Raw genomic sequence first — 26,350 nt, forward strand, 5'->3', positions numbered from 1 at the left:
TGGGTTGGAGGAGAGTGCCAGGATTGGTCGGGAATGGAAGGAGGAGGGGCGGGCTGCACAGTGTGGGTTGGCGGGGAGTGCCAGGATTGGTCGGGAATGGAAGGGGGCGGGGCGGGCTGCACTGTGTGGGTTGGCGGGGAGTGCCAGGATTGGTCGGGAATGGAAGGAGGCGGGGAAACCCTCTGGAGCCTTTGTGTCTCATGGGAAGGAATGGGCACTGTGCACACCCGTTGAGCCAGTTTTTAAATCAGAGAGTTTGAGTGACTGGGCAGACTCTGGGCACAGAGGTGGTCCCAGTTATCAAGGTGAAGGGCAGGGGCATGTAGCTTCCGGGTAAAGGAGCCATCTGGTAGTATGAACTCAGCACCAGGCGGTTTCCATGGGAACACACTCACACTCTGGGCAGTAGCTCACCCTGGGATGGGCCCTTGCCCCTTCCCATTCTCTGCCCTCTTCAAGACTCCAAGAGGTCAGAACGTCACCAAAAAAAAGACTTCGAGTCAGCGCAGGTGGTGGGTTTGGGTCTCAAGAGCACAGGGGCAGCCTCTTACAAGGCCGTGATTTTGCCTCCAAAGAAACAAAACACTGGACTTACCAATGGATTTCTTCCCCTGCATCCTACCTATTGAGGTGCTGAAGGAAATAGAGAATTCTAAGCCCAGAATTTCTCAGGCAAGTTAATTTGTTTTCAAAGTCTTATTTCAAACAAATGGAGGTTGGGAGAGTCAGCAAGTACAGAAACAGCTACGAAAGGGTCTTTCCAGGCTGATAGGAAACCCAGAGGAACTGGTAGATGTTTGGAGAGGAACTGGTAAGAAAGGAATGGAAAAAACTGTATTGACTGTTTCAGCGGAATAATTTTAAAAATGACTTCGTAGGGCCAGAGGGATAGTACAGGGAACAGGCACTTGCCGTGCACAGGAAAGGGCCTCAGTTCAAATCTTTCATATTGTATATGTTCCCCCCGAAGACTGTCAGGAGTGACCCCTGAGCATAGAGTCAGGAGTAAACCCTACCACCAGGTCTGGCAAAAAAAACACAAAAAATTGAAATAAATTAAAAATGACTTATTTTAGACTCTTAAAGTACAATTAAAATGCTAGATGAGGAGTCTGAGCAGTAGTACAATGAGTAGCGTGTTTGCTTTGCATGTGGCAGACCCAGGTTCGATCCCCAGCTTCCCCTGTGGTTACCCTAGCCTGCCAGGAGTGATCGCTGAGCACAGAGCCAGAAATTAATCTGAGAAATGCCAGTGGTATCCAAAAAAAAAAAAAAGATCTTGAGCAACAGTACAGAGGGTAGGGCACTAGCATTGCATTCAGCCGACCTGGGTCAAGACCCCATATGATCCTCCAAGCACTGCCAGGAATGATCCCTGAGCACAGAACCAGGAGCAAGCTTGAGTACTGCTAGGTGTGGCCCAGAAGTGGCCCAGAAAGGTAAATAAAAATAAAATAAAAATTCTAGATAGGTCATTGGATTTTAAATATTTTAACGCTGTCATCTCCAGTTGTGTGTAAGTTTGTACTTTATGTAGAATGTTTAAAATGTAGTTGTTTGGGAGCTAGAGAAGTTGTGTAGTGGGTGGGGTGCTTGCCTTGCATTTGATCTCCGGTGTCCCATATGGTCTTTCGAGTCCTGCCAGGAGTGATGGCATGAGTACAGAACCAGAAGTAAGCCCTCAGCACGGTTGGGTGCGGCCCAAAGACCCCCTACCCAAAATAACTATACATATGTAATAACTATACTATACATATGTATAGTTATTTTGTAAACGAATAGAAGTAGTACACCGTAACTTAAAGGAAATAAAACAATATCCAACAAATACGCATTAAACCCATCAACTAAAAGATTTTAAAATTAAATACACATGCTAGCAAAGGGTTCTGTGCATGACGGGGAAAGACAAAAGTTAAAAACTTGTTGAAAGAAAACTGGTGAGGAATTTTATTGATCCATGAAGTGGAACCTAACGCAATAAATGTTAAAGGGATAAAGTGTGATCATAAAGGGAGCAGGTGCTCAGGTCCTGTTAATCATTACCGTGCACCCTGGGACCTCCTCTCCCATCAAACAAGCTGTAGTGTCCCTGGGCAGGGGGAGGTGACAGCCCTGGCTTTCTTGTCCTCTGCCCTGTCTCCTGTTCTTAGGCCACCTTTGCTCCAAGTAGAACTAGGTAGTAATTGAGTGAATAATTTATAAATACAACTCTGTGTGTGTGTGTGTGTGTGTGTGTGTGCGTGTGTGTTTGATGTTTGGGCCATACCTGGCAGTGCTCAGGGATCACTCCTGGTGGGGCACAGGGGACCTTGCGGGGTGTTCGGGACTGTGCTTGGGTCAACCGCATGCAAGGCAAGCCCCCTGCCTGCTGTATGATTGCTCTGGCCTCTCTTTGATTTTTGGGGTCACACCCGGAAATCAGGCAGCCCTTAAATCCCCTGACCAAGGTGGGTTCCTCTCCGGGGAAGCTTGTGCCGGAGGTTTTTGCGTTGGCGAGAAGGTGAGCGGAATCAGGAGAGCCGAGAGTCGCAACAGGAGCAGAGGATTCTGCAGAACCGGTCGGGACGGCTGAGTCCTTGGAGAGCCGGAGGAGCGCCAGTCTGCCGTGCTGTGCGGGGTGGCCCCTTCCCACTGAAGGCTGTCGGCAAGGTACACTCACAGCCGCCTGGGTCCCGGGAGTGGAGGAGGCAGAGGAACAAAGGCGAGTCGCTCCCCAGACAGGGCTTGTAGTTCCCTGTGTGTGCCACCCTGTTTGGTGAGAACCTGCTTCATCAGTCTTTGATTTCTGTTTGTTTTTAGGCCACACCCAGCAATGCCCAGGGAGTATTCCTGGCTCTGCAGTCAGGAATTACTCCTGGCAGGTCCATCTGGGATGCCAGGATCAAACCTGGGTCAGTCACATGCAAAGCAAACTCCCTCCATGCTGAATTATGGCTCCAGCCCCATCAGTCTTTTATCATTTTAAAAGTATCAGTGATTCATTGAATAAGCAAGAAAATCAGAAACAATAACCCTGGAGAACAGTGGCCTTCATTGCTCACCTGTGGCCGGAATGAATGCTCCTTCATCCACTGATGTATGGGAGAAGAATTGTAGCACTGTAGCACTGTCCTCCTGTTGTTCAGTGATTTGCTCGAGCGGGCCCAGTAACGTCTCCATTGCGAGATTTGTTGTTACTGTGTTTGGCATATTGAATACGCCATGGGGAGCTTGCCAGGCTTTGTGGTGCGGGCGAGATACTCTGGGTAGCTTGCCGGGCTCTTCAAGAGGGGCGGAGGAATCGAACCCAGCTCAGCAGGGCCGGTCGCGTGCAAGGCAAACGCCCTGCTGCTATGCTATCGCTCCAGCCCTAGAGACAGGAGAAGAACTAGAAGAAATACTCAGAAACCTAGTATTTGAGGGTTATCGTGAACACGTTTTGAGTATATACCTCATTTATTGGGGAGGGGGGGAGCACACTCATTGCTCCAGAGTTACTCCTGACTTAGTGCTCAGGGATCATTCTTGGCAGGCTCAGAGGGGACCATAAAAGAGATGCCAGGAGTTGAACACACGTTGGCCACAGTCAAGGCAAGCATGTCCTTCCCCCCCCCACCCCCCGCTGAACTATTTCTCCAGCCCCTCGTGTTTACTCCTTTCAGGGTGCTGCAAGCCTTTTCCATTTGCTGAATCATTTCTCCCGAGTTCCTGCAGGACACCATGCTTTTCCTCTATGTCACAGAAGGAACCGTCTCACCAGAGACGCTGGCAGGGCGCCGGAATGTGTGCTTGTTCTAGAATCTTCACCTCCCCCTTGTTCCATTGAGCCACTGCTTTCCACTCTGAGAGGAGGCGGCGTGAGCGGACCCGGGGCCTCATGAAACATGCTGGGCGCCGCGCTGACGGAGCTGGGGAGGACACGTCTGCTCCCCGGCGCACAGGCCCTTGGCCGCGGCACCGCCCGCGTCTGCAGGCCTCCTGCCACCAAAGATAAATATGCATTCCTACTCTCTGCACGTACACGTACAAAGGCAGAAGTTCCTAGACCAATCTTCTGTCGGATCACCTGCATTTTCCTGGTTCTTACTTGTGAAGACCAAGTACAGTGTTAGCTAATTGCTGAAGCACAACTAAAGCACCAGCAAAAGATTTTTCTAAGTTTTGCTCTTAGTTTTTTTTTGTTTGTTTGTTTGCTTGGTTTTTTTTTTGTGTAGGGGCCAAACCCAGTTGTGCTCAGGGATGACCGCAGGCGATACGCAGGGGACCACATGTGGTGCCGGTATTGAACGGAGTCGGTCACACGCAAGGCCGATGCCTTTGCCCTCTGCTATTTCTCCAGCACTGCTTCGAGTTTTCTTTTTTTCTTTTGGTTTTGGGGCCACACCCACTGAAACTCAGGAGTTACTCTTGAACCTGCACTCAGGAATCCTTCTTGGAGGGGCTCAGGGGACCATATGGGATGCTGGGGATCGAACCCGGGTTGGCTGCGTGCGAGATGCAAGGCAAACACCCTATCCACTTTGCTACCTCTCTGGCCCCTGGTTCGAGTTTTCAGAGGAGAAGGTTTTTTTTTTTTTTTCTGGTTGCGATATCTGACTCTGAAGGTCCTCATCCATGATCAGCACGTGTTCTTAGAGTGAAAGGAAATGTTTTTCTAAAGTCAGATTCCAACTTAAATTCGTTACGATTGTTCCAAATACACAGAATGTCCCTGGCTGCTTATTGTATCATCTGTTGCCGGAGAATAAGAACCTCAGCTCCTCCAGCCAAGAGCCGAACGTACTGGAGAGACGGCAGTGAGTACCCCGGGGCGAGCACGGGGCTGGGGCGAGGGTCCAGGATGCCCCCCCAGAGCTGTCCAACCCTTGAGCGCACGTCTCTGACCACACCTTTCCCTGTCGGTCAGACGGTCAGTCGGTCAATCCGTCCCCAGTACGGTCCCGAGCTGATTCAGCCTCAGCCTCTGAACCCAAGAGTCGCCTTGCTCTCAGTCGGCAGCTTTTTCTTACACTCCGGCTGTGCCCGTGCCTGGCTCACGGACTTCACTGATGAATGCGGTGGGGCGGTGACTGGACGATTCATGACATCCGGCACTAACGCCCCCACTTATCTGCCTTCGTTTCCCTGCTCTGTTTCTGGTCTTCTTCCCCTGTGGGATCCAGACAAGATCCGTCTGGCTTACCTTCCGTTCCTTTGGCAAACATTGGCTGACCAGGTGGGAATGTGCCAGGCTCTGATCCAGGCGCCGGGACACCATGGAAGGAGGCAAGCCCCGGCCTCGTGCCACTTCCTTTTGCTTTTTAAGCTGGGTCAGCTTGGGGGGTCCAGTGGGAGTTCTTTTCATCCAGGACGTCCAATGGCTCTGTAATTTAAGTAGTAAGAGAAGCAGGGATGGAGAAGACAGTGCACGCACTGGACAGTGCTCAGGCTTACTCCCGGTTCTGTGCTCAGAGACCACTCCCAGCAGGACTCTGGCGGGGCCCTTGGCGATGCCCGGGAATGAGCCAGGTTAACTGCATGCAAGGCAAGTTCCCTGCCACTATCCTACCCGTCCGGCAAGACAGCTGCCGCATTTCAAGAGACGGACAGCTTTGCATCCCGTTAGGCGAGTCACTTGCCTCATTCTGTCACGTTTTGAAAACAAAGTTGATTATATTAATGGACTTTCCTCTTTTTGAAGGAAACATCGTAAAGCTTACTGGATCTCTGATCTTAGGGTAAGTGCTGCAAATAGTAATCGGCGTCAGCTACTTCCTGCAAGAAGGCAGCAAGGGCGTGAGCTGGGCTGAGATCCGGGCTGAGGGTTCCGAGGCACGGTTCTGCCTCGCGGGGTCTGCAGCGGACGGGACCTTCTGGGAGCATGTCCCCTTGGGCCCGTCCCGGGGCACCGCACTCGTCACCTGCAGAAGCACCTCCTGCCTGAGCTTCTAAGGCAGGAGAAGGGAAAATCAGCTCAGTCGGGCCAGAGTGACAGGACAGTGGGGAGGGCACTTGCCTTGCTCACAGCTGACCCGGCTTCGATCCCTGGTCCTGGCAGGGGTTACTCCTCAGTCCAAAGCCAGGAGTAAACCCTGAGCACTGCTGGTGTAGATCAAAAGGTAAAAGGTAAAGGCCCTCCCGTTGATCATCGATTTGCTTGAGCAGGCCCAGTAACGTCTCCATTGGAGACTTTGTTGTTACTGTGTCTGGCATATCGAATACGTCATGGGGAGCTTGCCAGGCTCTGCCGTGTGGGCGAGATACTCTCGGTAGCTTGCCGGGCTCTCCGAGAGGGGCGGAGGAATCGAACTCGGGTCGGCCATGTTGGCTGCGTGCAAGGCAAACGCCCTACCGCTGTGCTATTGCTCCAGCCCGGTGTAGGTCAAAAATGAAAACAAAAAAATTAGCTTTAGTGCTATCTCTCCAGCCCCCTTCTTTCCTGTTTTTGAAAAGGGTGATTCTCTGTTATACTTGTTAATAATTCTTTTTCCTCTCCCGTCCACTCTCTCTTTTTGCCTTCCTCTGTTTGCCTGTTTTTTTTTTTTTGGTCCGTACCCTGCAGTACTCAGGGATTACTCCTGGCCCTGTGCTCAGGATATTGTTGGTGGAATCAGGGTCATCTGCCCTATACCATCTCTCTCTCTCTCTCTCTCTCTCTCTCTCTCTCTCTCTCTCTTCTCTCTCTCTCTCTTTTTAAGCGTTACTTCTGGTAAGCCCAGGCCATATTTTAGCCTTTATTCGATTTTTTTAAAATCAACACTTTATTTCTTATAGTTAGGTAATTCGGTCATGGTAGAGTTAGCGTCTGTGGTTTCACTGCACCTTCACCACGGCCCTGCGTCACTCTAGACCCCCACTGTTTGGTGGTCTCGGCTTTTAAATCCAAAGCCAAGGCCCTCCCATCATTCAGTACTGTCTGTTCCCTTCGTAGTTATTGTGTGTGTGTGTGTGTGTGTGTGTGTGTGTGTGTGTGTTGAGTGTGTGTGTGTGTGTTTGGGCCACCACCACCAGTGCTCAGTGCTTATTCCTGCCTCTGCACTAAGGGATCACTCCTGGTGAGCTCCGGGTATTATAGAGGTGCCAGGGATCAAGCCTGGGGTGGGCGCATGTGAGGCAAACTCCCTCCCTGCAGTTCTGGCCCTCCGCCCCCCAGCTGTTCCCTTGTTTTGTGGCTCTGTATCCCCCGGCTGGGTGCAACCACCAGCACCTGTCCTCCTCCCTCTGACTGGTTTCATGGAGCAGTCTCCCTGCAGTTCCAGCCAAGGGCAGCAAACCCCGCCCTCACCTCTCCTGCAGCCGTAGAGTGTTTCAGTGTCTGCCTGCCGCAGCCCCGCTAGTCACTGTTGCTGTCGGAGGAGCAATGCTGGTTTCAGTCCTGCTGAAATGACAAAGGGAGATATTCGGTATTTTGTTCCAGACTCACATTTCTCCAGGGCATTGTAATGTGAGTTAAATCATTTGGCATATTCTGGGAAATGTGTCAAGAGGGCAAGATAATTTCACCCTTTAATTCATTCTGGGCAAAAGATAATGTATTCTCTGGCCGATTTGTCAATGGCATTCTGTTTAGGAACACAGCGGAAACCATCCTATTTCTAGGAAAGAAATACTGTTCATGAAAAACGGTAAAAATACCGAGCGAAAAACATTTGCTCTTTTGGCTGTTCCGATAAATAAATGCCCAAGGGAGAGGGCCCATGTGAGTGAGTGAGTTTCTCTCTGTCCCGGGGCTGCAGACGGGATATCTGTCCATCTGGTTTCCCTCCTGTCTCGGGGTCGGGCAGGGTAGTGTAACCAAAGTGGCTGAGCACCAGTTCTGTGGTGGACCTCGGGATCGTGTCGGTCAAGCTGAATGAGAAAAACATCCTTCATTCATGTCTCCATAAACAGCATTTCACATTTAAATTTTGGCTTTTGGTAAAGCTTGAGAACCTCAAAGGTGCTGGTAACGTGGCTAATTCTTTCAGAAGAACAGTTACTAGAAACACCCAAAAGGAGAGAGAGAGAGAGAGTAAAAGGGAATGTGCTTGCCACGGAGGCAGGGGGTGGGGGTGGCAGGAAGGACACTGGGAACATTGTGGTGGAGAATGGGCACTGGTGGAGGGATGGGTACTTGAACATTAAATGACTGAAACGTAATCACGAAAGTTTCTGAGTATGTAACTGTGTCTCACAGTGACTCTTTAAAATAAAATTAAAAAAAAAAAAGAACAGTTGTTAGGAAAGCTGGACATACCAGTATGTGTGCGGAGGGTTAGCTGTCTCTGCAGCTGTCTCCTCAAGGGTGAGCTAGATGTCCCATGCAACTGCAGCCAGCCGGGAGTTGTTGTTTGTACTAGAGCCAAAGTGGAGAATTCCGCAGCTGCCCCTCACTGGCAGATGGATGAAGAAGCTGAGTGTGAATAATGGTCAACGATGAATGGCTCTTACCATTGGGAACACTAATGCATGAGCCACAAACGGCGGGTGGAAGTTGGGGGTCTGGAGATGGGGCTCACGGATCCTAGCTCTGGAGCTCGGAAGGGGCTGAACTGAAGAGAAAAGTGGAGACACTATCACAATCAATTCAGAACAACTGTAGGCATGGGGGGGGGTGGCGTGCAGGGGGCCTGGTGGGGTGCGGGGGACCCGCATGTCCTGGGCTTTTGGTGCTCTCGGTGGTCTCTCTGTGACCTGAGTACCATGATGGGACCATTGGCTCAGGTCACGGACATAAACAGGTATTCTAAGGTACACAGCTATATATGTATATATAATAGCTATGTAATTTATCATATTAACACAAGGAGGTTTACTACCAACTAAACGTCAGATATGAGATATTGTTGTAAATATAACATATATATTGCTGTGTGTATATATACGTATATATATATTTCCCAAAAAAATTACTAAAAAAAGCTGAAAAAGAGAGGGGCTCTTGTGTTGCTGTTATATCATTTGTTCACGATGAATTTTTTTTGTTTGTTTCTTTTAAAGAGGTTCTGTATTTTTTACATATGAAGTTCTGGCCCTGAAGAAGTCTTTGACATTACACACTGAAGTGGTAGAGAAAGAAAAGATGAAGTCCTACATCTACATGGACACAGGCTCTCTAGATGAAAAAGGCGATTATGGTGAGTTGCTGGCAGAACCAGTCTTGTGACAAGTGGAAGCTGGTTGTGTGGATTCCAGAATGGGCACTTAGCGCCAGAGAGCTGGCGGGTTGGGGGGATGCCGACCCCACCTCACGTGGCTCCCCGAGCACTGCCAGGAGTGGCCCCTGAGCACTGTTGGGTGTGGCCACACACCAGCCCAGTGTCATCGAGACAGACTGAGTCACCAGCCCCCCACCCCTGGGCAGGGCGCAGGAGCCCTTGTCACCCCGTCAGCCGGACCCTCGGGCTGGACGGGGCCGTGCTTGTGCCCAGCAGTGCTGGATGTCATTGGGGCCATACCCAGCAGTGCTCAGAGGACCTGGGGGTGCCAGGGATTGAAGGTGGGGTCCCCGCTGGCTGCGGGCATGTCTGAACTCGAATTGCCCTTGTCAGCGGACCAGCAGCCCGGAGGCCGGCCCTCCCTCCACCAGGCAGGACCAAAAGCAAGATCTTGTCACAGGGCTCAGAGATAACTCTGCTGCCACCCGCGGAACTCCTGCGATGGCCCCATGCATATGAGCGGCAGCTGATGGACGGGGAGGAGGAGAGAGCCCGCAGACAGTTTCAGCAGCGCCCGCCCACCCTTGGCTGCCCCGGGAGTCCCCCTGTGGCCGCTGAGTCAGCACCGGTGCTCCCAACTGAGCTCGGGGTCCGGCCGCGTTATGGAGAGGGACTCTTCTTCATCACTTTCCCCCACCCGAATGACACTCACCCCATACTTCTGTTTTTCACTTTCCCCCTGACTTGGAGGGAAGTCTCATTTTGAGATCTTGAACCCTTGGTTCCCACAATGCTTTAATTATTTCATTATTCTCCCTTTTCACTCCTCTCTGAAAGCGGTTATTGTTTCTTAAGCCCATAAGGATTCTAGTTGTATTGGCAGTGATAGAGATGATATTCTGTTTCATTGTGTGGGGCCTCCCGGGCAGTGCTCATGGGGCCCGTGGCCACTCAGGGTGACGTGTGGCCACCGAACTGAGCAGCACCAAGGGATGGCTGCTCCCAGGCCAGGCCTCCAGGGCCCCATCCACTGTCTCCAAGGGACCCGGTGATGCCAGGGTTCAAACCCAGTTCCCAGTGCACAGGAAGCATCTCCCCCGGCCACTGGGCTGTCTCCCCAGCTCCCAAAATGCTACTTATATCACACGCTGGAATATAAATATAATTCTGCATAGGTGTTATTCTACATTCTTGATAAGAACTATAGTTTGTACACAGATTTCTGAAGGGCTCATTATTATTGTTATTATTATTAGTATTTTTTGCACTTGTGATCTTTTTAGGAATCACTTACCTGGCGAGAAAGGAGATTCACAAAGCAGTCAGAACAATTTTAGCAACGTCAGCCAAACTGTTCCAGAGCCCGTTTTCTGGTGCGTGTCAAAACTTCAGTTGGGCGTGATAGGACCTGGGGGCCTTCTGGTCATCATCTGACATTTTCCCAATTTGTTCTTGCTCTTGGGGAGAAGAGGTGGGACCACGCCCAGTGGTGCTCAGGGCCTGAGCGGGTGTGGGGGCTCAAGGGTCACTCATGGTCATGCTTGGGGACTGTGTGTTGCCGGAAGTCAAACCTGGCCTTCTTGAGAGCAAACACATGCTTAGGCTGTTGGGTGAGCTCTCCGGTCCTTTATCTCTTTCTTAGAGTAGCATGGTTGTAGCCTGGAAATGAAAGGGTATTCTTCTCTCATGCTGCTGGCCGGTGTTCCTCCCTCAGCTCCGTTGGATGTATGGTATTGAGATGTAAATAGACACTGAAGCTGATAAATATCTCAGAAATAAACATTTACTTGCATCTGAGCGGCAGCTGATGGACGGGGAAGAGAGCCCCATGAGACTTCAGTTTACTTGAAACCACCCCCTTGCTTTTTGGTAATACAAAGATGGCATCAAAAAATGTCAGCTTGTGGGCCAGAGTGATAGCACAGCGGGTAGGGCATTTGCCTTGCACGCAGCCAACCTGGGTTCGATTCCAGAATCCCATATGGTCCCCCAAGCACCTCCAGGAGTAATTCCTGAGTGCAGAGCCAGGAGCAACCCCTGTGCATCGCCAGGTGTGACCCAAAAAGCCAAAAATAAAAAAAATTAAAAAGGAAAAAAGTCAACTTGAGGGCCAGAGGGGTAGTGCGGCAAGGAGGGTGCTTGCCTTGCTTGTGGCTGACCCAGGTTCAGTCCCCGGCATCCTGTGTGGTCCCCAGGCCCATTGGGAGTGACCCTGTCCCTTTCCGCAGACACGTTCAGCACCGTGGACGTGGAGGACCACGAGTGCCCCGTGTGGCTGCTGCTGCGGAAGAGCCGGTCGCAGGCCCGGGAGGCCCGGCTGCAGGCTGTGCAGGAGATGGCCGAGGCCCACCATTGGCAGGGTACGCATGGCCCGGGGACCGGGACCGGGGTGGACAGCGTGGGCAGGAGGGGAGGGAACGTGATTCAGGCCTCCTGGGCACTGCTGTGGGACCAGAGAGACGCACAGCTGGATGGGGCCTGCGGGTGTGGCCTCAGCCACGCAGGCACGATCCTGAGCCAGTGGCCGTGTCCCCGCCTGATCCAGGCAGTCTTGGTGCACACGTGCCCATAACACATCTTCAAAAATCCTGAGTGAGGAGCTGGAGTGATAGCACAGCAGGAAGGGCATTTGCCTTGCACGTCGCTGACCGGGGTTCGATTCCCAGCATCCCATAGGGTTCCCTGAGCACCGCCAGGAGTAATTCCTGAGTGAAGAGCCAGGAGTAACCCCTATGCATCACTGGGTGTGACCCAAAAAGCAAAAAAAAAAAAAACCCAAAAATCCTGAGTGAGGGGCCAGAGTGATAGCACAGTGGGCAGTGGGGAGGGCATTTGCCTTGCATGCGGCCAACCCAGGTTCGATTCCCAGCATCCCATAGGGTCCCCTGAGCACCTGCAGAGCCAGGAAGGAACCCCTGTGCATTGCTGGGTGTGACCCAAAAAGCAAACAAACAAACAAAAACGCAAAAATCCGAAGTGAGACAGCAGGTAGGAAGCCAGCCTCGCAGTCTCTGTGCTGTGGGAGTGCCGTGGGAGCCGTTTCCCAGCCCTTGGGACGGGCTGAGTGCAGGCTCTGCCCATCCGCGCCGGCCCCCTCCCGCACCTCCCTCCTGCGGCCCCAGCACGCCCACCTCCACCGAAACTAAGATGCAGAAAGAGCACCCCACACAGCCCTCTCGTAGTCACTGATACTGTTCCACTATTTTTTTTTTTTAAAGTTTGGATTTGAAATGATCTGTTTCTTCCCTCTGCTGCTCAAATTTCGGCAAGTATATTTTTGCCAAGATCATTTCTAAAACATTCACTTCCAAACATTGACATTTGGGGCCAGGGAGACAGAGCATATGTCTCCCCCGCAGACGCCCAACTCTCACCCCAGCACTGCCTGGCCCCTGAGCGCCGCCGGCAGTGACCCCCAACCCCAGCACAGAGCCAGACTAGCCCCCTGAGCGCTGCTCAGTATGGCCCCCAAGTTCCCAGTTTTTAAAAGTAGTTGATTCCTTTTTTGACGATCAGTTTTTAAAAGTATCAGGCAATAATGCCGGGTGGTAATTCCTCTTTGTCTGAGCTTTCCCTTCCCATAGTTTCAGTTGTTTGTGGTAAGCTAAAAATATGTATTGTGAAGTGGCCACACCCAGTGATGCTCAGGGCTTGCTTCCGGCTCTGCACACAAAAATCACTCCCACAGGGTTCAGGGTATCATATACGGTGTGGGGACGGAACCCAGCTTGGCTGCAAGCCAGGCAGTTGCCCTACCGCTGTACTATCTCTCTGGTCCCCGAAAACATTTCTTTTTCTTTTTTCTTTTAAATTGAATCACCGTGAGATACAGTTACAAGCCTCCATGTTTGAGTTTCAATCATGCAATGATCCAACACCCATCCTTCCACCAGTGCACATTCTCCACCACCAATGTCCCCAGTAGACCCCCCCCACCCTTTCCAACCCTCCTCCTGCCTCCGTGGCAGACAGTTTCACCCATCTAACACAGCAGCATTGGGACTAGGTCTCAGCACCCACACTTGAAGGGACCTACCTGTGGCCATAGGCAAGACAGAGAGGTTCCCCTGGGCATGGGGGACAATCCTGTGGTCATAGGCAGGACAGAGAGGTTCCACTGGGCATGGGGGACGCAACAGGTGAATACAGTGTTTCTTCAACCTGAAGGTGGAAGTAGTATCTGACCATGGGCTTAGTGGGCTGTCAGAGCACCGGGGGTCGTAGTCCTAAACAACACCCCCTCAAAACAGCCTTGACATGCCAGAAACCATTTTAATTTCCTTTGTTTCAGGGGTCCTCCTCAGCAGTGCTCGGGGCCCAGGGGCCACTCCCTCAGGGGGGACTTATGGTCTGCAGTGTGGGGTGGCTCTGGTCCGTTTATGTTGGGGACATCAGAGCAACCCCTGGCAGTGAGCAGGCTCCAGGCCGCTGCATGGCAGCCCTTTGAACTCTTCTTTTTCTTTTTCTTTTCCTTTTTTTTTTCCTTTTGGGTCATACCCGGCATTGTTCAGGGCTGACTCCTGGCTCTGCACTCAGGAATCACTCCTGGCAGTGCTCGGGGGACCATATGGGATACGGGGACTGCTCCCACCCCAGCCCTGTAAGCTCTTCCCCGGCCCCATGAGATTTCTCCAAAGGCAGTTACGAGACCCCCGGCCGCAGCTCGGTGGGGTGCCCTTGCGCTGCTCGGCCAGGCCCTGGGCTATCCCCCAAGTAAAGAGAGACACTATATTAAATTCAAAAATAAGTTAATTTGCTTCTAAACTACTAGTTCTCACATTTGAGGTTCATTCCTCCCCCCCCGAAGGACTGATATGCAGACTGATCCCAAGAGTTGAGGGGCTGGGTGTGGGAACGCCGGGGGTTGCCTGCTGGATCTACACGTGCAGTTAGTTGTCGGCAGGAGAAATACTCGGAACGTCAATGACAGCCTGGGAGCCTGAACATTTGTGCTTTCGAGCAGTTTGTTTGATCCTCAAAACAGCTCTCGTAACCGTTTCTTACCGCCGATGCGGTCTGGGCGCTAAGAGCACATCTCCTGACAGATTACCAGTACAGGACCATTGCCCAGGCCGCAGATCTGAGGACCCTCGTCGGTTTGGCACGGAGCAAAGACAGTGACCTTCGCTTCTTTCTACCACCGCCTCGTTTGCCTGCCATGAAAGAGGTAAGTAGGGCCGGAGTGGCAGTACAGCGGGTGGCATGCTGACCTTGCAGGCAGCCGAGCCGGGTTCGAGCACCAGCCAAGCCCAGCCGGTGCCCCCAGTCTGCCAGGCGAGAAGCTCTGAGCACTGCTGGCTGTGGCTCAGAAACAAAACAAAACGAAGTAAGTAAAAGATACAGTGAAAAATAGTATAGCTACACCTTGGGTGCAAGATGAACATTCAAACAGTAGTTGTAGACGTGACCCAGATAGGCACTGCGGTTGTCACCCAAGGATGTGAGTGTTCTTGGACACGCTGATGGTCTGGAATTTCCCCTCCTTCAGCGTGGGGTGCCTGGACACCAAACTGACTTCACATTTCCCCCGTACGGGTCGCAGTGACCGCACAGTGACCCCTGCCCAGATCCGAGAGACCCCATGGTGACCCTGCATGGATCAGAGTGACCCCACCCACAGTTCACTGCACAGATCATAGAGACTCCACAGTGACCCCTGCACGGATCAGAGTGACCTCACAGCTTACCTCTGCATCGATTCTCTCTCAGAGGTGGTAGCCCTCAGTTTTGATGAATTTTAACACTGTGGACATTTGGGATGAAGTAATATTTTGTTGTGGGGACTGCGCCCGGTGGGGTGCTCGACCATATGCTGGCTCTACTCCGTGCAAGCAGCATCAGAACCACCGCGAGCATCTCCAGATGATACCGAGTGTTGCCTGGACCAGTGCAGCCAGGAGGGCCCCTGGGAACGTTCCTGCCCTCAAGCAGCAGGTGGCAGTTCCTGACCACTCCGCAGACGAGCAGGTCCTAGACCGCCAAGGGGGCGCCCGAGCCAGCTGCTACCAGTGTTTTGAAATCTGAATAAAGGAGGCTAGAACTGGGAGCTCCCGAGGAACTCAGGCTCCAAAGCTTGACTTCCGAGCGAGCGAGTGGGTCACGAGGTGCTGGCCCGCCCCTGAGCTGGGACCCGAGTTCGAGCCGCAGGGGTTGGCGGTGCACCTGGGCAGCGACCGGACAGACACAGGCTTGCACCTGTGCGGGGGCTCTCTCCCGGTGCTCAGAGGGTCTCTGTCCTTGCATCTCAGGACTCCTGCATCGAGGAGGAGCTCAGGCAGCTGCTGTCCTCCTTACCCCAGACGGAGCTCGACGAGTGTATCCAGAATTTTACGTCTCTGGCCCTGAGCGAGAGCAGCCAGAGCCTCGCGGCTCAGAAGGTGAGTTCAGGCCTCCACCCGGCCCGCACGGGGTGGGGCCACACACACACACACACACACACACACACACACACACATACACATCCTCTCTCTGTAGGGTTGGTAATGTGCCCTCCACACACACACACACTGCACGGTTAGTACTGTGCCCTCTACACACACACACACACACACACACTGCACAGTTGGTAATGCGCCTTCTACACACACACATACACACACTGCACGGTTGGTACTTTGCCCTCTACACACACACACACGCACACACACACTGCACAGTTAGTACTGTGCCCTCTACACACACACACACACACACACACACACACACACACACTGCATGGTTGGTACTGTGCCCTCTACACACACACACACACACACACACGCACACACACACTGCACAGTTAGTACTGTGCCCTCTACACACACACGCACACACCGCACGGTTGGTACTGTGCCCTCTACACACACACACACACACACACACACACACACACACACACTGCACGGTTGGTACTGTGCCCTCTACACACACACACACACACACACACACTGCACGGTTGGTACTGTGCCCTCTACACACACACACACACACACACACACACACACACACACACTGCATGGTTGGTACTGTGCCCTCTACACACACACACACACACACACACACACACGCACACACACACTGCACAGTTAGTACTGTGCCCTCTACACACACACGCACACACCGCACGGTTGGTACTGTGCCCTCTACACACACACACACACACACACACACACACTGCACGGTTGGTACTGTGCCCTCTACACACACACACACACACACACACACACACACACTGCACGGTTGGTACTGTACCCTCTAGAGGCGCGGGGTGGGGGGGGGAGTAAAGAAACTCACAGAGGGGCCGGAGCAATAGCACAGCGGGGATGGCGCTCGCCCTGCATGGGGCCCCCTTGGGCTCCATCCCTGGCACCACGTAGGGAGTGATCCCTGAGCACAGAGCCAAGAGTAAGCCCTGAGCACTGCCGGGTGCAAAAGGCCTGTGCTCCCCCCATTGAGCTGCCCCTGACCCCCGACTTCCCACATGGTAATTCTTTCATGGGAAGTTGAACTTCAACCCGGAAAGAGTTACAGTTCTGAGACTGTTCCCCACTGTCTACATTTCAGATGTTCTCGGTTATGTTTTTTATTTTTATTTTTTATTTATTTATTTATTTTTGCTTTTTGGGTCACACCCGGCGATGCACAGGGGTTACTCCTGGCTCTTCACTCAGGAATCACTCCTGCTAGTGCTCCGGGGACCATACGGGATGCTGGGAATCGAACCCGGGTCGTCCGCATGCAAGGCAAACACCCTACCTGCTGTGCTATCGCTCCAGCCCCACGGTTATTTTTTTAAAGCTTCTATTAGTTTGATTAGTAACATCTAAGTCAACGTTACTAGCATAACCTGGGAAATGATAGGAGGTTAGAACATTACCTGCCCTGGGATTTATTTTCCTTGATCAGGAATCTTATGTTGGTGGGGCTGGAGATGGTCCAGCAGGTGGGGAGCTTGCCTGGAGTGTGGCCAACGCAGGTTCCGTCCTGGCGCCCCCTGCGGTCCCCCTGAGCGTCGCCAGGAGTAATTCCTGAGCATAGAGCCAGGAGTAGTAACCTCTGAGCATCACCAGCTGGGACTCCAAAAACCAATAAAAGAAAAAAGAGAAAAAAGATTCATCTGTTGCTTCCTGGAGTTCTCTCAGAGGTAAAGCACACGCAGTGCAGGCTCGCAGCCCGGCTGGGTCTCTGCACGGAGGGAGGGAAAAGGTAAAGACAGGGTAAAGACCGTTTTCCCATTGCATAAGCCAAGTGTCGCCTGGGAGTGTCCAGATGACTGGGGTCCCACACATGAGTTCTTTCTGGTACTACGCAGCATGGGGCTCGGTGGTCGTCGTCAAATGACAGTGCCACTTGCTCAGTGAAAACTTGAGTTCTCTTTCAGGGTGGCCTGTGGTGTTTTGGAGGAAACGGACTTCCCTACGCGGAGAGCTTCGAAGTGCCCTCGGTGACCATGGAGATGTTCTGCTTGGAAGCCATCGTCAAACATTCCGAGGTAGCGGAGCTTTGCGGGATGCCAGTGGTGCTCCATGAGCAGTGCTCATCTAGCAGGGAGAGAAGAGACGGCCGCGTGGTTCCCGTCACGCGCCCCCCTTCCCCTCATGAAGTGTCAAAATCCACCGTCACGGTTTAGCAACCAGACACAGTGGTTGTTCGGGGTCAGTATCCCTGGGATGGGCCCTCCTCTCAGTGCCACAGCGAGAAAGCAGCCCGATGGCTGCTCACAGGTGACCCGACCCGTCAGTGACTGTGCATGTGACCCCGGGGGCAGCAGCTGTCCAGGGGGTTGCGCTGGCTCCACGCCGGGCGCACTGAGTCTCACCCTGTCACCGTCGGGCATGGTGGCTTTCCTGTCACGCCCATAGTTTGATCTGAAAGAAACGTGCAACAGGGGGCCAGGGAACTAGTGTGGGGGTTAAGGCACGTGGCCTGCAGGGGGCGCACTCTTCCCAGCACCTTGCAGGGTTCCCTGAGCCGGCAACACTGACCCCCGAGCACTGAGCCAGGAGTCAGCCCTGAGCACCACTAGGTGTGGCTCCCCCCAAACACCCCTCATCTCATCTTTTTGTTTTTTTATGAGAGAAGTAAAACTGTCACCTCAGGGTGGGGGGCATGGTGTGATGTCAGCAAGCTGAGCCGGTGACGGAAGGACAGGCCTCCTCGGGGCTACCCCGGCATGCCTGTGGTCGCTGCTTCCTGAGCCCTCACCAACTCCTGCTCCGTTTCCCTCGCTCTTCAAAATTCCACTTAGGGGCTGGAGAGATAGCACAGGCAGGAGGGCGTTTGCCTTGCACGCGGCCGACCCGGGTTCGATCCCCAGTATCCCATATGGTCCCCTGAGCACTGCCAGGGCTGATTCCTAAGTGCAGAGCCAGGAGTAACCCCTGTGCGTTGCCAGGTGTGACCCAAAAAACAAACAAAATTCCACTTAGGGGCTGGAGCCATAGCACAGCCAGGAGGGCATTTGCCTTGCACGCGGCCGACCCGGGTTCGATCCCCAGCATCCCGTATGGTCCCCCCGAGGACCCCCGGGAGTCATTCCTGAGTGCAGAGCCAGGAGTCACCCCTGAGCATCGCCGGGTGTGGCCCAAAAAGAAAAGAAAAAAATTCCACTTAAAATCCAAATCCTTTCCCCTGGGTCAGGGCAACCCGGGGCGGGAGACAGTACTGGGGTGGGGGAGGGTGGTCCCAAGGCGGCCTGGGCAGGCGGGGGATGGGGTCTGGCGTGGGGGGAGCCGGGCGGGGGCGGCCGGGCATCCTGGGGCGCGCTGCGCTGAGCCGGGTGTCCCCGCGATTGTCCCCGCAGATCGCGGCGCACTGCGACAGGCTGGCGGGGAGCGGCGGGCTGCAGCTGCTGCAGCGCCTCTACCTGCTGCACCAGGACTGCCCGCAGGTGCGCCGCAGCGTCCTGCGCATCGTGGGCAACATGGCCCTGAGCGAGCACCTGCACGCCGCTATCGCCCGCGCCGGTGAGCCCCCTGCCCGCACGCGCGCCCGGGACCCTCCGCCGCGCCCCCTCAGCTCCCCCGGCCCGCACGCTCGCCCGGGACCCATGCGCGCGCGCGCCCGTGCGCGCGGTCCTGCGGGAGCCCCGCAGGGATGGGCTTGCTGGGGGTCCTCTGGGGAGCACGCACACAAAGACTTGGCTTTCCTCGCGCCTTTCCCGTGCCCTCCCGCCTCCCCTCCCCGGGCACCCTTGGTCAGTTTGGGGTCTCTCCCTAGGTCCCTGCTTCCGTGCGTGGACCTGCACGCAGGTCTGCAGGTTTAGGAGCATAAGGGGACACGTTGTTTTCAGCAATGAAAATGAAAATAGGGGCCAGACAGGCAGGATGGGGGCTTGGGCGCCCGCCTGGCTGTGGCTGACCCGGGTTGGACCCCCAGCACTGCTGTGGTACCCCCTGAGCACAGCCAGTGTCGCCCACCCTGCCCACACACCCCAAAGAATAAATGAAACTGGGCTGCCCTGTGCCTTTCTGTGACCCTCCGGGGGCCTGGCCTGGTGGTGCTCTGCCGAGGGCCCAGAGGGTCTTAGGAAGAGCAGAGCCAGATGGGGGCTTCTCCGGGCAGGGGCTGGGGGCGCCCTCCCGGGTTGCTCTCCCACTGACCTGGGCTGTGCTCGGCGTGTCCTCCCTCCAGGCTGGGTCTCCCTCATGGCCGAGGCCATGAAGTCTCGCCACATCATCGACGTCTCGCACGCGGCCCGGGCCCTGGCTAACCTCGACCGGGACAGCGTGCAGGAGAAGTACCCGGACGGGGTCTACGTGCTGCACCCCCAGTTCCGGACCAGGTGAGGGCGGCTTGGGGCATTGCCAGGCTGCAGGCGGGGGTGGAGAGCCCAGATGCCCCCTCAGCGCGCGGGACAGCAGCCTGGTCATAGGCCGTCCCCTTCTCCGCCCATGGTCAGTGGGCAGAGGCGGTCTCTCTAGCTCCGGCCTCCAGTGAATCCAGTGAACGGGGCAGTGCCACTCTCATTTCCAATCCGTTTTTTCAGATTCTCTGGATGAAACTTCCAGAAGCGGTCTTGCTGGGTCCTACCGAGTTCCCATTCTCGTGGGGTTGGGGACATGCCGGGCCCAGGGTGGAACCCGGGCGCCCCTTCCCCCACCACGCAAAGCCTCGGCTGCCCCAGCCCCGGCCTCAGTCTCTGAAGGAACCTTCCAGATGGCCCGTGGGAGGGGCTTCCTTCCCTTCACCCCCAGGGGGGTGTGATACCACATGGCCCTGTGGATTTGCAGTTCCCTGATAAGAGTGATGACACTCTTCCCCCCATGTGCCTGGTGGCCATTTGTGTGGCTTCCTTAGGAAAAAAATGTGTTTGATCTGCACGTTTTCAAATCTGATTTGTTGTCACATTCTGGTAGTTCTTTATATGTCCAGAACCTTTGGGATTTATGATCTGCAGATGCCTTCTGCTGTTCAGTAGGTTGCTTTATACCTTCACGAAAAAGGTGGTTTCCATTGCCAGGCAGACTTTTAATTTAGATTAAAAGTTCCCACAGCCTTTTGTACTTTCGTTTCTCTCTTTTTTTTTTTAATTGTTGGGGTCACACCCAGCGATGCTCAGGGTTTACTCCTGGCAGTACTCAGGGGACCATATGGAATGTTGGGGATCAAACCTGGGTCAGGGGGCTGGAGCAGTAGCACAGCAGGTAGGGCGTTTGCCTTGCGCACAGCCGACCCAGGTTCGATTTCCAGCATCCCATATGGTCCCCCAAGCACCGCCAGGAGTGATTCCTGAGTGTATGAACCAGGAGTAACTCCTGTGCATTGCTGGGTGTGACCCCCAAAAAAGCCCAAAAAATAAATAAATAAATAAAAACCTGGGTCGGCCGCATGCAAGGCAGACGCTCTCCCTGCTGTGCTGTTGCTCCAGCCCCACTTTGGTCTCTCTTGTCAGAGGCAGATCCTTAGTTGTGAAAAGCCCAGCCAGCTCCTGCTCTTCCCTGTGGCTCACTGTTTCCATGCTGGCACAATACGCCTAGGAAGGAAATGGAAACAAACGTTATGTATTTCTTGAATTTATTCTGTCAAGTGCTTTAAAATAAAATTTGAGAAAGTAAGCAAAAATTTCAACAGTGGGTTCCCTTGCTAATTCCAGTTTGTAAGTAAAGTGACATTATATACTTTTTAGTTAGCAGTATAAATCATACCTATGCTATAAATACCTTGTGGGTAATTTACTATAATTACTTTTGTAAAATGCCACGTCCTGTGGCTGGAGCGATAGTACAGCAGGGGAGGGGAGCTCTATGCACGTAGCCGACCTAGGTTTGATCCCTGGCACCCATCTGGTCCCCAATCCCTGAGCGCAGACCTGGGAGTAAGCCCTGAGTGCTTCCAGGTATGACCCAGAAATAGAATGTCACATGTAAACAGTATCACTGTCCTGTCCTGTTCTGTCCTGTCCGGTCCTGTCCTCCCGTTGTTCATCGATTTGCTTGAGCAGACCCAGTAACGTCTCCATTGTGAGACTTGTTGTTACTGTGTTTGGCACATTGATATACGTCACAGGGAGCTTGCCAGGCTTTGCCATGCAGGCGTGATACTCTCGGTAGCTTACCGGGCTCTCTGAGAGGGGCAGAGGAATCAAACCCGGGTCGGTCGGGTTGGCCGTGTACAAGGCAAACGCCCTACCGCTGTGCTATCACTCCAGTCAGTATATTATTTTTAAATGTCATGAGCTAAAGAGCTAGCACAGAGATGGTGTTTTCCTTGCCCGCGGCTCACCCCGCTTCATTCCCTGCCATCCCCTACGGTCCTCGGAGCCCTGCAGGAGTGACCCCTGAGAAACACTGGTTGCCCCCCACTCCGCCGCAATGCCATCTGACCTATTTCTGATTCACTGTTTCCTCAATGCGTTTGTGAATGTCAGTCATACACACTGATTTTGAAACGACCCTGGAGCTTTGGTACTGGACCCTGTAAACGTGTTGCTCTGTGGTGTATCCTTATGGGGCCCCTGTCCATGACTGTCACCTGGTATAGTCCAGTCTCTGGGTTGGATGAGGCTTGGGCCCCTGAGAGCAGGAGTGGGAGCACAGCAGTGGGGAGCACCAGATGGGGGAGCACGGGAGTGGGCGAGCATGGGAATGGGGAGCATAGGACCGGGGGAGGGGCTGAACAGGGGAGCACGGAGTGGGGAGGACGGGGAACACGGGAGCGGGGAGCACGCTGAGTGTCCTCGCAGCTGCCTCAGCCACCAGGGGCCGCCCTCAGTGTGACTTTGTGTCTGATAGGCCCGCCAAGCAGCCCCCAGCCCACTGCGTGCATTCGGACCCGAGCAATAATGCCTTTATTCTGCTTCTTTTTTTAAAACTCTCTCCCCCAGTCAGCCCATTAAAGCAGATGTCCTTTTTATTCATGGCCTTATGGGAGCAGCCTTCAAAACCTGGCGCCAGCAGGACACCGAGCAGAGTCTGACGGAGGCTCTTTCCGAGGATGAGGCTGGCTACACGACGTGTTGGCCCAAGGTATGGACCGACCCTTCCCGCCTTCCCGCCTGCCCGGCTCTGGGCCCCGGCCCCGGCCCCGGGATCCCGTTGGCCCTGTGGTCTCTGTCCAGGGACTGGACAGTGTGGGACTCGTCACCCTGTGTAGTGTCTCTTCTGGTGGGGGGACAGAGCAGCTCAGAGATTGTTCCCTTGAGGGAAGGTCCTGGCTCGGGGATAGGTCATTCCACTGCAGGCAGAATTCAGCAGATAAAACTTAACACAGTGGAGGAACGGTTCTCTGCGGAATCATCATAAAAACAGGCTTTGGGTTTTTTGTTTTTCCTGGTTTTTGGCTTTTGGGCCACCCCTGGCAGTGCTCAGGGCTTCCTTCTGGCTCAGCACTCAGGGGTCACTCCTGGGGGAGCTCAGGGAGACCGCACAGGGTGCCGGGGATCAGACCCAGGTGAGCCGCGTGCCGGGCAAGCACCTTAACCCTGTAGTATCTCTCCGGCCCTCAGAAAGACGCTAAAGAAGTAATCCTGCGCTGGGTTTTCTCAATGTCATTTCCTCCGGAGAGTCTGAACTCTAGCATGAATTCACTGGCTGGAATGTACCTAAGACTCGGTGGAAACTGAGTGTGTCCAGAGGTTCGGCAGCCCAGGCTGACTGTGACGTGGTCTCTGGGATGCTGAGGAGGGGTGACGGTCACCGGGGGTCTGTAGGACAGCTTGGCCTTGTGCTCTGGCCTGCCTCCAACTCCTTCCTTCTCCCGAGAAGAAGCTATTCGCTCCCTTCCCAAGCCAGGCAGTGCAGGGGCACTCAAAGTGTTGGCGCAGGGACTGGAGTGATAGCACAGTGGGTAGGGCGACTCCCAGCATCCCATAGGGTCCCCCAAGCATTGCTAGGAGTAATTTCTGAGTGCAAAGCCAGGAGTAACCCCTGAGCATCTCCGGGTGTGACCCAAAAAGCAAAAAAAAAAAAAAAAAAAAAAACAGTGGCAACGTACTCACGAGGCCCCAATGAGATCCCCACCTCCACCCCAAAGCCTATGGCCAGAGTGGCACATTCCACACTTGCATGCATGTACCCGTCTGCAGAGTGCAGGAGGAGCACCCAAGAGAACCCCCCGATAAGCCCATTTGCTTTTAGACCCCTGAGCAGGACTTGCTCTGGGCTGTAGCAGGTGACGGCCGAGGCTGTCAGAGCTCTGAGGGCTAGAGCGATGCCTGGCAGGGCACACCCCCCACCCCGAGCAACGCCAGGCGATGCCCCCAACAAAACCCACCTACATAGAGCCAGGAGGTCAACAGGGAGAACGCCTTCCCCCACCTGCTGGCCTGACGTCACGAGTACCCTCGGCTCCCCAAAACGGAGAGAGCTCAGGTGCTCCTGGGGTGGTCTCAGGGGAGGCTCACGCCTGCTCTCTCCCGCCCCCACCCAGTCGTGGCTCGCGAGAGACTGCCCCGCGCTCCGCATCATCTCTGTGGAGTACGACACCAGCCTGAGCGACTGGCGGGCACGGTGCCCGATGGAAAGGTAACAGGGGCGGGGGGCCTTCTCACGGGTGGGGCGGCGGGGGGGATCTCTGGATGCGCAGGCAGGACTTCTTGAGGAAACCTCCCCAAGCCTCGCCCCTTCCCCCTAGAGGAACCCCAGCCCAGTGGGCACTGGGCAGGGCGAGGCATCCTGCTGCCTGTCCCCGGGACCTGCCATCCCCTCAGCGGCATGAGCGGGGGAGGCTGGGCCTGCAGCTTAAGGAGGTCTCGGCCTCTCTCAGCCCCTTGAGCGCAGCTGGGCATGCCCCGGGCCCCCGGCTGCTCCTGACAGCAAGTGGGACAACCTAGAGCTTTGAAACCCCCGTTCCATCGGAAAGCCAGCTGCTGTCGCCGAGAGCTGTCAGTCAGTGGCTCTCTTGAGTTAGTTTTTCGGCTACACCACGCTGTGCTCAGGACTTTCTCCTGCCTGCTCAGGGTACCCTCTGGGATGCCAGGGATCGAACCTGGGCCCCTTGTATGCAAGGCAAGCGCCCTCCCCGCTGTGCTCTCTCCCTGGCCCCCGAGCTTGCCAGGGTCTCGAAATAGCCAGGCAAGCACAGGTGAGCAGCGCTGCTGTGACGGGGGCTCTCCCGGCATGCGTGGGGCAGCCCCCCAACCCCCACCATCCCGGCCCTGTGCTCTTCCCGCCCAGGAAGTCCATTGCATTCAGGAGCAACGAACTGCTGCAGAAGCTCCGAGCCGCCGGCGTAGGGGAGCGGCCCGTGATCTGGGTGTCCCACAGCATGGGGGGTGAGTCTGTCTCTCTCCCAGAGGGAGTGCCCCGAGGCTGCAGCGGGGACACGCCTGCCTCAGTTTCCATCCCTGCACCTCAGGCGTGCAGCGCCTCTCCAGCACTGGCCCCGAGGTCCCCAGCATGGCCAAGGCCAACAAGGGACTCACAGGCCTGCTGGGCCAGTCATCCTCCTAGCTGGGCACTCACGGGCCGTCCCCTCTCCCTAGCGAGGGCCCTTTCCCCTCCCCGGCGTTTGGGGATGAGCCGGAGTCGGAAAGGCCTTTCCCTCCAGGCTGCCCGTGTTTCCCGGCAGGGGAGACCCCAACAGTGCCAGAATCTGACCTGCTCTTGGGGGGTTGGGAACCAGCCAATGCAGCTTTCAGAATCCCACCCCCCCTCCCTGGCCCCCCACTCCCAGCTGGCTCTGCTGAGGTGCAGGGTGATAGCAGCTCCCCAAGCCTGAGGCCTGGCTAGGTAACCGTGGGCGCCCTGTGTCCTCCTGGCCCACTGGCACTGCTGGACCAGCCTCAGGGACCAGCATCTGGGACAATGCCCCCATCGGGAGGGGTGTGGGGGTCCTGGCAGGTGAGCCTGAGGGTGTGGCTGGGCAGGGCCTGCAGCCTTGTGGCCGTCTCCCCACCCCGGGGCCCCAGGAACTGGTCTCTGCGATGGAGCAGCCCACAGCCGAGCCTCTAGAATCTTCCCTGCGGGTGGTCTCCCAAGCAGGGTCTCAGGGCTCACTCACTCGGCTGCTTCCAAGAACGCACTGCCTGTCCTGGAACCCTCATTCTGCCCCCCTCTCTTGAACATCGATGCCCAAGAAAATAGCTTCCTTTGCGGTCCTTTCTCTCCCCCTCCCTCCCCCGGCCAGGTCTTCTTGTCAAGAAGATGCTGCTGGAGGCCTCTAAGAAGCCCGAGATGAGCCGGCTGGCCAGCAACACGCGCGGGGTCATCTTCTACAGCGTGCCCCACCGCGGCTCCCACCTGGCCGAGTACTCGGTCAACGTCCGCTACCTGCTCTTCCCCTCCCTGGAGGTCAAGGAGCTCAGCAAAGGTCCTGCCTCCCCGGCCGTCCTCTCCGCCCTGGGCTGTCCAGTGCCCACGTCCGCTCTCGGGACCGTTGCTCAGTGTGGGCTGGGAATCCTCTGGGACGGCCCTCGGGCTGCTCTGCCGTGCTCTCCACAGGCAGCCACTCCTGACGTGTCTGCTCTGTTACTCCAAGCCGCCAGCAGACGGCTGCTTCCCTGGGTCTGGGTCCTGTGCGCGCGCACACACACACACACACACACACACACACACACTCCCTGGGTCTGAGCACCATGCACACATGCTCGCGCGCGTGCACACACACACACACACACTCCCTGGGTCTGAGCACCACACACACACACACACACACACACACACACACACATACACTCCCTGGGTCTGAGCACCATACACACACACACCACACACACACACACACACACTCCCTGGGTCTGAGCACCACACACACACACACACACACACACACACACACACACACTCCCTGGGTCTGAGCACCATACACACACACACACACACACACACACTCCC

The 26,350-nt window shown here is 55.0% G+C and overlaps 1 protein-coding gene across 1 annotated transcript in view; it reads left to right on the forward strand.

Moving 5' to 3' along the window:
- The window catches only part of SERAC1 (serine active site containing 1), a 34,943-nt gene that overhangs the window by 5,644 nt on the left and 2,949 nt on the right, over positions 1-26,350 (forward strand). The window contains exons 2-15 of the mRNA XM_056126059.1: positions 4,687-4,778; positions 5,663-5,699; positions 8,941-9,077; positions 10,382-10,471; positions 11,327-11,458; positions 14,144-14,265; positions 15,347-15,475; positions 17,458-17,568; positions 18,880-19,042; positions 19,710-19,860; positions 22,402-22,543; positions 23,946-24,040; positions 24,692-24,789; positions 25,644-25,826. Coding sequence (XP_055982034.1) covers positions 4,688-4,778; positions 5,663-5,699; positions 8,941-9,077; positions 10,382-10,471; positions 11,327-11,458; positions 14,144-14,265; positions 15,347-15,475; positions 17,458-17,568; positions 18,880-19,042; positions 19,710-19,860; positions 22,402-22,543; positions 23,946-24,040; positions 24,692-24,789; positions 25,644-25,826 — 1,681 coding nt within the window. The 5' untranslated portion in view covers position 4,687. The remainder of the gene's footprint in view (positions 1-4,686; positions 4,779-5,662; positions 5,700-8,940; positions 9,078-10,381; positions 10,472-11,326; positions 11,459-14,143; positions 14,266-15,346; positions 15,476-17,457; positions 17,569-18,879; positions 19,043-19,709; positions 19,861-22,401; positions 22,544-23,945; positions 24,041-24,691; positions 24,790-25,643; positions 25,827-26,350) is intronic.

The sequence above is a fragment of the Sorex fumeus genome, unplaced genomic scaffold (assembly GCF_029834395.1).
Source record: "Sorex fumeus unplaced genomic scaffold, SorFum_2.1 ptg000061l, whole genome shotgun sequence".
Lineage (NCBI taxonomy): Eukaryota > Metazoa > Chordata > Mammalia > Eulipotyphla > Soricidae > Sorex > Sorex fumeus.